General features: G+C 41.7%; 1 protein-coding gene across 1 annotated transcript in view; it reads left to right on the top strand.

Annotated features, from left to right (window-relative positions):
* The first annotated feature begins 561 nt into the window (after positions 1-561).
* The window catches only part of Megf10 (multiple EGF like domains 10), a 105,455-nt gene continuing 91,692 nt past the window's right edge, over positions 562-14,324 (top strand). Inside the window, exons 1-3 of the mRNA XM_035440140.1 lie at positions 562-690; positions 6,472-6,573; positions 8,090-8,190. Of these exons, the coding sequence (XP_035296031.1) occupies positions 575-690; positions 6,472-6,573; positions 8,090-8,190 (319 nt within the window). The 5' untranslated portion in view covers positions 562-574. The remainder of the gene's footprint in view (positions 691-6,471; positions 6,574-8,089; positions 8,191-14,324) is intronic.

Here is a 14,324-nt window from a genome sequence, read left to right as displayed (position 1 = left end):
CATGGGCAGGAAAGGGTACGAGTTGTGAAATTTTGGATACCCACATTTTTGTTGTGCCTAGGATTGAGTGGCACTCCTTGCACGTGGAATGAATTGCTTTATTAATCTCAGCCTGAGGCTGAGGTGCCTTTCTCTAGATGCAAACCTTTCTCCACACTCAAAGGAGCCTCTGTTTCATCATGCATTCTTGGGACAAAGGAGGCCAGATTCCTCTGTAAGTCAGCTTCTTCCAGAAGGAAATAAGCCTTGCAAGAGAAGCTGTGTTGCTCTGGTGGGCTTCTGTAACGTCAGCTGGCATGGATCAGAAGGGCTTTTGTCACAGTGGCAATTAGTGATGATCTACACATTTTAGTCACTTGCAAAATGGCTGGCACCCTGCACAACATGAGGAACGCCTCTCTCTCCCGGCATGAGAAATTTGGTGACCCAGCTATTTCAATAGGTGACTTGTGTGTGCTTCAGCCCTAGTGACAACTGGTGCCGAGTCCCCTGCTCTTCTGGAATTGATTCTGTTTGGTGGTTTTAATGAAGCGCCTTCATTGTTTTTCTTCCTGCAGATTGCTCTTCAGAGAAAATGGCCATTTCTTCAAACTCATGCCTGGGCCTCATCTGCTCATTGTTATGTTATTGGATGAGGACAGCATCCTCTCTGAATCTGGAAGACCCCAATGTATGCAGCCACTGGGAAAGGTAACTGTTCCGAAAGCAGTCAGAGTCATCTATTCTGTTATCACCACAGGCCTGATGCATAGACTGGAAATTTGAGAAAACACTTTGAAATCACTTTCCTGTGAAAAATCAATTTAATAAATTGAGTCATGTTTCTGCCCTTGGAATGAATATATATATATATATATATATATATATATATTGTGTGTGTGTGTGTGTGAACATCTGGTTCTACCGCAGCCACAGTTGTAAGATGGAGGGAAACACTAGTACCTTAACTAGAGTTTGTAAGCACTTATGCAAATGTGGTGCTTGGAGGAGCTTCACCCATGCTTGAGAATGTTGAGTGAGCAGTGGGGAGCAGCATGGGGTGATGTGCTACACTAACACACTGAACCTTATGGGATTAAAATTGTTGTGCCATGGGTAGCCTGGTGGTCTGAGCCAGGCCTGGTCCAGTCCTGGTGTGGCACAGTATTGCTACCCTAGCTCCTCAGGAGGCTGAAGAAGGAAGATCACAAGTTCAAGCATGGTCTACCATCACTACAGAATCAGTTAAAGTCAGAGTTGGTAATTTAACAAGACCTTGTTGAAAAATGGGAGTGCAGTTACTGTCGGGCAGGACTGCAACTCATAGAGCATTTGCCTTGGGTTAAATCCCAACCATTAAAACAACTGAGGCCTGATTTTTGGATGAACAGAGAAGACTGAATGGAGGCATGGAGCTTTTACCCCAGAGGGGCTCTGGGAGATGTGAGTGGATAGCAGTTGGAGGGGCCAGTTCTTCTACAGATGGAAGACAGCTTGAAGTTGGTGGGGCATTGGAGAAGGTAGACTCAGGTAGATTTGTGAAGACAGAAGATGGAGTAACCAGGTGGGCAATTCACAGTAGGAAATATGCAAAACACACAAAATAAGAGGCCCCCCTCAGGGATCCCCTAGTTCCTGCTGAAGCAGAAAATGCCAGGCCAAGCATGCCCTGGGCTGGTGTAGTGTTGGCAGTTGCAGGCTTCACTGCTCTGAGGAGCTGCCTGGGGCCTCAGGGATGGTCTCAATCATTACCCCAAAGTAGCAGTTCATCAAAAGGTTTAACCAAACAGACAGTGTTCAGTTCTTAGACATGGATGTGCATTTCTATTGGCTGAAGCACAAGCACACCAATGCTTGGTGGTGTTTCCGTGTCACCCTCAGCACCATGATTAACAGAGGTCACAGTGTTAGGGACATACAGGTGTCTTCCACCTCAAATTACATTTTAGAACCAGAGCTTGCTGCCATCTCTGTTGGTAGCATAAAATCTGGGTAACAAAACACGATTACTTTATCAATTAATGAAGTTACAGATCATGAAACTGTATGCTGTAGAGAAAATAGGTAATATAAGGTTGCATGAATTTATGGTAGTAACAGTGTTATATAGAATGAAAGAAAGCAACAGGCACTTACTAATTACCTTTATCATCTTAATAGCACCTTCCTTTAGAACTGGAAGGTACCTACTGGCAGTTAAACATCTTAGTGGTTGGTAGCTTTAGACATGAGGAACAGTTAAACTTGTGAAGTGCTGAGAGGTACAAATCAAAGGATCTTGAATTTTTCTTGGCTGTGATGTGAAGGTGGTCCACCAGAACTTAGAGCCTGCAATGTGTATCATTGCCCATGTGGATAAACAGCAGAAGGGAGTTGAGTGAAGAGCACATGTGTTCATATGGTTCAACAGCATGGGCTTAGGAATCAGGCAGAAACACGTGCCTGGGAGTGCCTGGGAATTTAGCATTGGGATGTTTAACATGATGCGATATGAAGCTGCTGATGAGATGACCAAAGGGAATGTGGGATCTTCCAGCCAGAACCTTTTGGAAGACCAGATTCGACTTGATTTCTTCCCCACATTTAAGCAACAGTGTTAACACGCCATTGCCTTGTCTTGTTGACTGGGGATAATTCCCACTGTATGAGACCATGCATGTGGCATCTACTCAGTAGACAATTATCAGAAAGTCGACACACCTTATGGTAGTGATTGAGATAGCCAAATATGGATATGGGCTTGCACAGTGAGAGATACAGGCCACTGTCACCTCTATGCCTAGTAGAATCTGGAGTCACCATGAAATAATCATTAAGAGGGAAGGAGACAATGGGAACACCTGGGGACATGGGTTTTCTACATGCTACTACAAAGAAGGAACAACAGTCACAACCTCCTTGTAGATAAATGTTTTCTTTTAAGCTGATGATTACTAGAAAATGTATTTTTAAAAAAGTGCGTTGATAATAATAAAAAAGGTTAGGTCAATTAAAACGACCAAATGAAGGGCCTTTGGGATGGCTTAGTGGCTAAAGGCACCTGTGCCAAGCCTGAGTCCCAGGGCCAATCCGCAGAATCCATATGGTGGAAGGAGAAAACCAATCCCTACAGTCTGTCCTCCAAACTCCATATTATCATGTGCATGTGCATGTGCATGTGCGTGCGTGCGCGCGCGCACACACACACACACACACACACACACACACACACACACACACACATACTCACACACACTCACTCACACACATTCATACACACTCATTCTGCATACACATATACTTGTAAAAATTGTGAAGGCACAGGTAGTACACATACTTTCAAAAAAATGAAATGAGAACACTAGTTCCAAGGACATGTTCTTGGGAGCAGGGTTTGAGTGGGTCTCAAGGTAGACAGACTGTTTTGCAATGAAAACCACCTGTACCCTGAGATTTAGAGCCAGGAAATGGAGCCTGATTTCCTATGTCTTTGTGGAAGATGTGCTCTCAGGTTCCACCAGCCCTACAGGGTCAAAATCTGCATCTTAACAAGATCCCCTGGTGTCTGTGTAGACTTTCACCCTGGAGAAAAGCACAAACACAAATCCTTCGTGAGGCCCTGCTAGCTGCATCCTCATTGATCTCTGAACATTTACTTTCAGGCAGCGCCATGCCTTGTTTTGCTACGGTGACTATGGTTTTAGGGCGTTGCACGTAAAACAAAGGAGAGAAAATTAAATTCTGCAAACTGTGCAAAGGGAGCCTGTGAGTGAAGGAATCCTGCATAGCATCCCCCTGGAAATCAAGTAACTCTGAAACCCTCGTCTCCCTCCCACCCTTGTGCTTCAGTTCTAGCTTTTTCATCTTGGTTCTTATCAAGATGGCATGAAGGAGGAGCAATGGCTCCTTTCCCAAAGCCCCAATTAGTAATACAGAAGTGGTAGTAATTGAATCAGCAGTCCTGAAGCGAGCTGAGAGAAGAAATGAGGATTATTACCATATCTGATTAAAGTAACAAGATAATTCAGGCAGATAAAATGTAATTAACCACTTTGGAATGTGCCCAAGTGATGATGGCTTGCCCCCTCCTGTTCTGTGACCTTAAGTTAATTCCTGCTGGGGTTTCTTCCTTGTGATGCCTAATAGGTTAAAATCATGATGATATGTTTCTGTGTGTTTGAGGAGGTTAAACAAACAAGCCACAGAAAGCAGAGGGATGGGTTCCTTCAGCAAAGGGGCTTCTGCTCACCACTTGGGTTTGAAGCCTGGATTGCTCTGAGGTGGCATCTGGGAAGGGACAATGGGAGAGGGGCAGGGTTTGTCAATGCCTGATGTCAGTTGTTAGGGCTGACTCCTGACTGTCTCACCAGTGTCCGGAGCTCCTGTTCCCTGTCATGGGAAGTAGACCTGATGGAAGTGTACTGGACAATGCAGACTCGGCCTTCCTCACCTTTCAGGCCTTTTCAGAGCAGCTCCTGGTCAGTGGGGTGGTCTGGACTGCTAGCAGAGGAGATGGCATGGTTCAAACAGTAGCCAGACATTGACCAAGGCACAGTGATGAAGGGGGTGTTGGGAGACGTTGGCCACTTTGCAGACATTCTACTTCCTGATGTCAACACACAGCTTCCAGCCCGTGTGCTCATTGAGAAGTGGCAGCCTAATTGTCCAATGACAGATACTAAGCAAATCAAGTGTAGTCATTGACAAAGTCTATTTGTGACCATGGGAAAAAGCTTACAATGTGAGTTCAGGTTTCAAATGTGTATGCATTGTATGATTATAATGTAAGAAAATCCATAATCCTCAAACTAACCCCCAAAGACCACAGAGGGCAGCAACATGCTTTCCATGGGTACATGCTGTCCACGGGTATGCTTGTTACAGAAGTCGCTCATTCTCATTTTAAAAGTTTGTTTTCCAAATTTCATAGTGTGCTCTAGAATTCCTTTAAAACTGGGAGAGGAAGGGGTAGAGAGACAGCCCAGTCAGTAGAGGGCTTGCTGCACATGCCTGAGCTAGACATGAGTCCATGCCAGCACCCATGTAAAAAGCACAGCATGGTGGTCATACTTGTGTCCACATATAAACACAGCTTTTACCTCAAAGGGAGTAAAAGTTCATTTTGAGTGATCATGGCCCAGGAACACACATTTAGGTTCCCAAATTTCATCGTTCCAAGGTGGAAGCAGTTTCATGAAGTTTTTACTGCAAAATAAGTCACAAATCATGACATTTAAAAATGCATATACCTAGATACTACATTGCAGTATGCTAAAATGAAATATATATACATATGTATATCAGACATTACAATTATCTCATGTATCTGCCATTGACATGCAGGTATAAAACAATCACTGAGACCAGTTTCAGACCTGTTTGTGAGGTGGCATTACACAGCCTTTCCAACCAGCTCTCCCCTATGTCTAACCTGAATTCTTTGTGTAGAACTTTGTTAGAATTTAGGACTTCTTCCTCCTGTCCATTTTCCTGTTGATGGTTCTTGTTAATGAATTCAGACTATGGATTACCCTGCAAGTAAGTCATTGATGCTGTCCCGTTTTGTTTTTGTGTAGATTTAATGGAGACTTAAAGCAAGTGAGGCAAACCTTCCAAAAAAGAAAATTCTCCTGTAGACATACTTTATACACCAGAGTATGCAAAAGATTTCAAATGAATAAGTATAGAATTGAGTGTCCAGTGATCTTTATATTCCCTTCCTAGCACATAGGATCCCATGTTTCCATACTCCCAAGAAGGCATTAGTGGAGTGTAAAGGAGAAGAGAGTGTTTAGAAGGTAGCAAGCTGCTGGCACGACTGTTTCAGGCTGACTGCCTGTTTATATATTTAGAACTGAATGTAAAGGACTCATGGTAGTCTTCGTTTCTATGTCCTGTACAGTCTACTGCTGCCTGGGAAGCTGGGCCAGCATGTGAAAGCCAAGTGCTCCAATTGTTCTGATTTTTTTCAAAAATAATCAGTGAGATGTAGTCGGTTCTGAATACCGGGATTGTATCTCTGCTTATTAACCTTGTTGTTTGTCTGCCGACTTACGGTGAGAACTTTTTATGAAAGGCCTTTGTTGTGCATGGAATCCTGGGATGAGAGCAGTGAATTAAGTACAGAAAGACACAGTGATATGTTTTGAAGTTTGGGAACTTTATCCTAGCGTGGACAGGAAAAGGATTTCCATTGCAATGTGTAATATGGACACATTGTCTTTTTCTCTATTGCTAATATTTGTCTTTGGGTTGTGCTGGTTCGATCAAAACCCTATGTAAACATGAATATTCTCTGTTAAAAGCCAGTGTGAGAGCTGGCCAAGTAGGTTCAAGGCATGAATTCAATCTTTAGTACTGCCAAAGGAAAAATCCGTGTGGGGCTGTAAACAATGATAGTTTAGCCTCTGTTTGTTTGCTTTGGTTTTTGGCTTTTTAAAAAAAATGTGGGGATCATATCATTAATATAAAAGTAGAGGAATGCTGATTCCTGGTTTTTTCTTTTCTTTTCAGCTACTCAGTGACCATACAGGAGTCGTACCCACATCCCTTTGATCAGATTTACTACACGAGCTGTACTGACATCCTGAACTGGTTTAAATGCACAAGGCACAGGTAATGGAAGCTTGGATTTGTGTATGAGCTTGACCGTGTGGAAATGGAATCAGATACAAACATAGATACCACCTACTTGAGAAAGTGTGCCCATGCTTCCAGAGAGCAGTTGTTGAGGGCTTTAATTCCAAGCCTAGGGGACAGCGAAAGGCTGACATAGTCCAAGACCTTTGTGGACTTACAGATTAAATACAGGTGATACTGACCTTCCTGTGATTAGAAAAACCTCATCCAGCTTCTTTATAGAGGATGACTGTGGAAGACACTCCCATTTGTTCTTTTTATTCATTTTTTGAAAATTTTATACAGCATTTTTTCATATTTTCCCATCCCGTTTCCCCTCAGATTTCACCTGCCCAACTTCATGTTATTTCTCTGTCTTAAAAAACAAATCAGTCAAAAAAAAAGAAGGAAAAAAGAGATCCACTAAGAAATTATGGAGTCCCACAGACATGCAGAAGACCTGCACAGGTTCAAGCCAGAAGAATTCCCAGCAAAGGGGAGGGGATGGGCACAACATCCCACCCCAAAGAAGAAGCTGTTTGCAAATAGCTGCTGAGAGAGGGGAAATCAGTTGTCTTAAATGGGTTGACAATGGGTGTGTCAGCTCTCCTCCAGGGCAGGTCCATGCTCTGGAAAAGTCTGCTAGCACAGATTGGAGACATTTTTCCCTTGAAACATTTTTCCCAAGAAACACATGCCTCACTGTCTGTTTCTAGTTGGGCATTTGACTCAGTTTATGTTGAAATTTAATCTTTAAATAAGATAGGCTATCTATGATCCATGAGAACACAGAGCCCAAAACATTAGTACTTGTAATAAAGGAAGCTCTGATACCTTAATTCTCTTAAGTCTTTATAGTATCATCAATTATGGATTGAGTGTGGTACCTGTCATTTTATGATCTATTATTTGCTTAATATGTTTCTTTATTAAACAAATTTTACCAGCTCTACTTCCACTGGAAGTATAAGTTCTAGTGAGAGAAATGTAAAGAAAGTCTTTATACTATTTTGCTTGGTGCAATTCATTCCTTGGTTCCTAAAGTAGTGCCTGCAATATTCTAAATGATTAAGAAATGCTTGTGTTTTTTGAATCAGTGAATGAATGGTGCTTCAGTGAAATCAGATGGTAAAATTATTTTTTTCTTTTATAGCAGGATGACACTACATTGAATTTTAAAAGAAAGTCTGTGAATACTTCCTTTGGAATATAAGTGAATGGTGCCTAGATATCTATGTATTAAATTAGTTGATACTTTGCACATTATTTCCATGTAGTCAAAGTATGAAAATCACAACACTTCTGATGCCTTAAATAAAGTTCAGAATGGCTGGAGTGGAGAATCCTGTTTAGCACTGTAATAACTTGATCAAACCTATATTCTGTGTTCCTTCTTGTTTTGACACATTTTGCTTTTTGTACCTTTATTATGGATGGTAGCTATTTTTATTAAAGTAATTCCTTGTTAGTTTGTCAACAAGAGAGAATGGCACTATCTTTTTCCTTCATACAGAATCAGTTACCGGACAGCCTACCGCCACGGGGAGAAAACCATGTATAGGCGCAAATCGCAGTGTTGCCCTGGATTTTATGAAAGCCGGGACATGTGTGTCCGTAAGTAAGGTGTCCATGCTGTTCTTGTATGTTCAGTGCTGCCTCAGGTAGTGACAACTGAGCTGGGGACCTTGGAAATGGCGCAGTTGGAATGCTCCCCTTTGCTCCTGGCTGTTGGGCTCTTGGCATATGTCCTGCAAAAAGCATTAACTTTGTCCCCAGGTCCTGTCAAAACTCTCCAGATGAGTATTACTTGAGGAGAAAACAGCTGTACAGAAGATGATGCAAGGCCAGATGTGGCCTTGTCAAATTGTAATTCCAGATGGAAATTGGTTAGGAGTGACTGGGCTGAGGTTACAGAAGAGAGCAGGCTTTCCTACTGCAGCTAGCTTCTGAGGGGCCAGTGTGCCTTTTTTATGGTCACAGAAAGATGAATGGATGGGTCCAGGGCACAAAGCACAAGTGCATTTTCGCTGGCATCTTCCTTCCCTGCAGTATATCTCTCACTTGGTTCAAGGCATCTTGGGAGATGCTTTGAGCTTCTAACATATTCAGAAGGCTCTAGCTCTCATGGGATGCTGTTACAGTGGAGGTTTTGTCTTATTATTTTGCTTAAGTCACTTAAAAGAGAAATCATGAAAAATTATTTGATTCAAGTATTGTGGCTCAACACACAGCTGTATGGCAACCCCCACTTCTGAGCTGAGGCACTGATACTGGGGAGGCTAGAAACCAGGTTCTACTACAATCTAGAAGCAATGGAGATGCCTGATGGGTCTGAATTGACAGTACTATCCCCACCAACCACTCAGCTGCGTGGCCTCAGATTCATTATCTCTACCTCTAGGAGGCTCCTCCTTGCCTCAGAGGTTGGGGTTGCGGAGTTAAATCCGTGCCTGCCAATCTTCATGCAGACATCAGCAGCTCTCCAACTTTGGTTCAGGACTACCACTATATCTACTGACAGATGCTTGTAGAAAACAAAAGTACAATATGGAATTAACACAAAGGAAACAAAAGTACATAGTGGCTTGTGCAGCCAGTAAATGTCCTCTGAGACCAACGGTACATTGTTGTACTGTAGATATTTCTCAATTAAACTCTTGTGAATATGTACATGGTCTCTATTTGTCTCTGTTATGAACTGTGCCACAAGCTGTCCTTTTGCTTAAATAATTATTCACTTCCTAAGTCAGTTAAATCTAAATTCCTAGAAATAGAATTGCTAGGCCAGAGGTGTGCACATCTGGAGGGTTTCCAGTGTATAGACACTCTCAGGAAGTGAGAATGTCTGTGAGCCTATGCTCCGTGACAAGTTTTGTCCTTAATTTGCATGCCTTTGACTAATGAGCATGGTGGATAAGAAAAGTTACATGTTTGTAATCAAACAGAATAATCAGCAACTGATGACATCGGCCTGAACTGATGAGAAGCTGTCAGAAGAAATAAAGAATGCAGTGTTGTTGTGGAGGCCTCACTGACTGGGCTGGCCATCCTCCAGGGATGTGGGTGATAGGATTTTGATGCCCTTTGCTAGGGTTCAGCCTAACAAGCACAATTGCCAACCCATAGTGAGAGAGCACTTCTGTCCTCAGATCATAGTACTCATGAATGCGGCCACAATACTATTATTCTGCACATGGCTTGGGGTTGCTTAGGCCTTGTCTGGCCCTAACTTCCCTCCTGGAATACATGCACGGAGGAAATGAGGTCCAATAGGCCAGCTAGTGTGGGAAGTATGGACCCAAAAGGAGCAGTTAGAGAGTGCAACTCAGTGTTCCATGACTGAAACTGCAAATCTACCAGTTCATCTTGCCTGGAATTATGTTGGTAAAATATCAACGCTTTTCTCCCACTAGACTCATATAATGTGTTCCCCAGGCTATGGGAATGACACCTTTAGCAATTGCTTCTAAAATTCTTTTTCTAGGTCTTCTTGGCTTACCTGCTGTCCCTATAGGCAGAAAAAGATTTTTTTCCTTTTAGATATGTTAACATATTTAATCAGCTCACTGTCTGCTCTCATCAGCCTGGGAGCTATTTAGCTTTTTTAGGGCAGTTTGCATTTATCAGCTGTGATGTCTTACTTCATTGCTGAATGCCCTGAGAAGAGTTGACTTCTCTCTTGGTTGTGATGGGGGATGCCTTTCAGGAACCTGTCTGCATCTAAAACCCTGGGATAGCTAGGTATCACTGTGGAGAGATCAGGGAGACAGAGGATAGTGTTCTTGGTACTGCTTTTGTGATCTCTTCCCAACAGGTTTTGCTGCCAAGCAGGCAGCTTAGTCATCATGTTCAACTGTTTCCAGAAAGGAGCAAAATAGGGATAGGTCCTTAGTTCAAGTTAATCATTGAGTACAAGCTTTCCTGGAAGTCAGAAAAGGATGTTTTCTTCTGCATTTGCAATCAAGTTTCTTTCAGGTAGTTGAAAAATCTCCTCCTGGAGAAATGGTCTCATGTATCCCAGGCTGGTCTTGATCTTGCCATGAAGCCTAGGATGTCCACAGTTTCTGCAGGTCTCTTCAGCCCCGTATTGGCTCCTTTGCTCATCCCTCCTCCCTCTCCACAACTGAATTCCAGTAGTGTGGTTCAGTGCTTAGCTGTGGGTGTCTGTTTCTGCTTTGGAATAGCAACAGGATGAAGGCTCTCCTTCCTCTCCCTGCCCCGGGGATCCCACTTTGGTCAGGGGTTCTTGTTCCCATCCCCTTCATCCAGGGACTATGCAATCTTCCCTTGGGGTCCTTCTAAGTAGTTTTTAATGTCTTCAAAACAACAACAGATTAGTAGCTATCTCCACCAAGGGTTTATTCTATGGCAGGCATATATATCATCACACTAATTCCCCCAAACTCACTGTGAGACAGATATGATCATATATATGCATTTTGTAGATGAGGAAATTGATCTGGCGGTTATGGGTGGTGAGGAATGATGCTGTATATATTCTGAATGTGGAATGAGATACTTCATCCAAGCAGAAGAAAGTGGCAGAACAGCTGATGGAGGAGAGTTACCAGCTCCTAGCATACTGTATTTCCCAAAAGTGGCTCAGTGGCATTATGATTACATGACCTTGGAGATATCAAAGGAGCTCATAGACCCATTTTGCTTTTGAAAACAAAATTGCTTCATTCAATTCACAAATTTGATTCTGTTTTTGTGTTCACCTCTCTTTAAGGTGACTAAAATAGGCAAATATTTTCCTTTTGAAGTTGGCCTTTGAAAAGGTTTCTGAAAACAAAGAACTCCTATAGAAATTGTTTAGACAGCAAATGTCTGTATAAGTCAGGCATCTGCTTCAGGATACAGAGGTGTGACAGGGTTGGGGGTGGACTTTTCAGCTACCGAGGGAGCCTTGGATGCTGCTCTTCCCATTTAATACTTTGAGGGTCTTGAGGATAAAAACAGAGTTCAGAAGGCCCAGAAACCATTAAATTTCATATTCAAAGCAGGGGAGGTCTGGAGCTCAGGCTTTGTGGGGATTCTCACCAAAGGTCTCTCAAGATGTGCTCCTCCTTCCATGTTTAACACCAATGGAGGCAGCAGAGGATTCTGAAATACACTTTTTATTCTGCGCTAAAGGGATCCCTGGAGAACACCATGCTCTTCTTGCATTTGGAGCACAGTGGGGAGATGGTGGTGAATGAGGGCAGAGCCTCTGGGGAGGTGGTAAAATGCAGACCCTCAGCTCAGTGGTCTGCGCTGGGCACAGACCTATGTGTTTCTACTGGATTCAAGGCTGTGAAGTCCACAGAGCACACTTTGAGCCTCTAAGCTTCACTGGGAGACAGATGAATGTTATTGGGCAGGAAGAGGAGGGGAGACTCTAAGTAGAAGCCTTTTCTGAGAGTCTGGTTGGAAGAAAGGGAGAGATAGGAAACATTTTCACAAAGAAAGTGTCACTAGGACGTGAAGATATTTGTGACACTGAGATATTATTGTGTTCATAAGTCATGATGAACTTTAAGTTCATCCATTCTTGGATTGGGTTTGCCTGATCTGTAGTTATTTTTGATATGGAAAAATCTTCATCTTGGTGAAGAAATGCCCAGGGGATGAAAATAGTTTTAATGTGTGTATGTAGAAATGTGTGTGAGTGAGAGAGAGAGAGAGAGAGAGAGAGTGTGTGTGTGTGTGTGTGTGTGTGTGTGTGTGTGTGTGTGTGTCTGTTTGCAAATGTGTATATCTATCTATCTATCTATCTATCTATCTATCTATCTATCTATATGTAAATACATGTTTTTTAAAGTCACATAATTGATCTCTTTAAAAATGCTATTGATTAAAGTGTCAGGTTCTTGTACCTAACTACATGCTCACTCAAACATATGCCAATATATTTTTACTAACACACCAATATTCATGTTGGAATTACTGTTGTATCCTGTAGTTCTTTATTGTGGGTTGGTTAATACACTGTTTTTATGCACTGGTGTTAATGAATAGGTGAGCTTTATAGTTATGAACCCCAAAGTTCATCCATGTTGCAGCACATGTCAGGATTCCATTATTCTCCATAAGGTCACATGTTTATTTGTCATTGTTTGCTGAAGTTTTTAAACTCCAGAGAGCATGGTCCATGTTGCTACCTTGATGGAGCATGCCGAGTCCATTGTCTTTACTGTGGTCTATCTCAGATGCCTTAGAATGTAATACATTACTTCCTATTATGCTTCAAATTATATAGCTTGGTTATCTCAGTTCTTTGAATTTTGTAATTTCTTCTTTAGAGACAGAATTTTTTTTATCTAATGACCATGATAAATGACTCACTCATGGATTCTTCTCATTTATTTCTTGTTTTCTGTGGCCACACATGCCTTGTGAATGTTAAAATGATGTTAGTTTTGTTTTGAAAAATCAACTTTTGAGTTGTTCTGTTAGAGATTGAAGAAACAGCAAACCACTGTTGATGTCCTTCAGGACTTCGTCTATGTTAAAGGTAGCAGTGTGGTACAGACTGGAGAAAGGACAAACAGACCATTAGGTCCTCCCTTCTCAATGGGACCATCTCATTTACTAGAAATAAAAGACCCAAACTATTTCACAGACAATAATTTGTTGTGTCTTTAAATTTTTTTCTGAAATTATATTTCTGTCTTTCTGAAATACTAGAGAGAAAAGAAGCAGTCATTCATATGTTGCCATTTTTAGTGTAGAACACTATAGATATTTTGCCTGTTATTCTAAATCCAAAACAAATTTATAGATTTATGCCATGTAAACAATTTTTTGTGAATAGTTTTACTCATTTGAATTATATCATGTATATATTTCCTATAAGTAAATCAAATCTAGTAATTAGTAACCAATTTACATAACTAATAGGTTAATCATTTTATGTCTGGATAATGTTATATTGATATGTACCAGTGTTAGCTGCTAGAATAATAAGCATCATTTCATAAATCTTTCTGCAGATGTGAGTGATTCTTAACACAAATTATATTGAGTAGAATTTCTAGGACAAAGAGCATATGAGTCTATTTTGTGTTATTATGAAATACCCAAGTCAGGCTGCTTTATAAAGAAAAGAGGATTATTTAGCTCATGGTTCTGCAGACTCAATAGTATGGCATTGTTTCTGTCTTGGTAAGTAGTCTTTTGGCTGTGTTGCACAATGTGGACCAGATGTCAGAGATACTAAGCATTTATAACAATAGGGATTACACACACACACACACACACACACACACACACACACACCACACTACATCTAGGAGAACTAACCCAGGGTCCCATGAGAAATAATCTTCCTTGAGGCACACTCTGACCGTCACAAGGTCCTCCTATTAAGCCCTATATATAGCTTAAAGATCTACATCATCACCATCCAGAACAGACATCTTTAGAATCAAGCTTCCATCATGAAGCCTTTTTGGGGGAAATATACGAAGATCATAATCCAAAGGACAGCAAAAGGTATGCATATTGCATGATTTGGGATTTTTGGTACCCAAAGGTGGCCAAACCAATAGGCAACAAAACAATTTCTACCTTTCCATTTCCCATCTACCATCTCTGGAGCGGTCTTAATTTTCATATACCACAAGGAATCCTGAAGCTCAGGAAAGAATCCTGAGCTTCACATACCAATCTGGTTCTCAAAGAGCCAATGGAAGAGACATGGGAAGAAAATCACATGGCAATGCAGCTACCATCTAAGGTCATGCTGGAAGTGATCACGAACCATT

Source organism: Cricetulus griseus, chromosome 2 (assembly GCF_003668045.3).
Source record: "Cricetulus griseus strain 17A/GY chromosome 2, alternate assembly CriGri-PICRH-1.0, whole genome shotgun sequence".
In the NCBI taxonomy this organism is placed as follows: Eukaryota; Metazoa; Chordata; class Mammalia; order Rodentia; family Cricetidae; genus Cricetulus; species Cricetulus griseus.
This window is presented reverse-complemented; position numbering and strand designations above follow the sequence as displayed.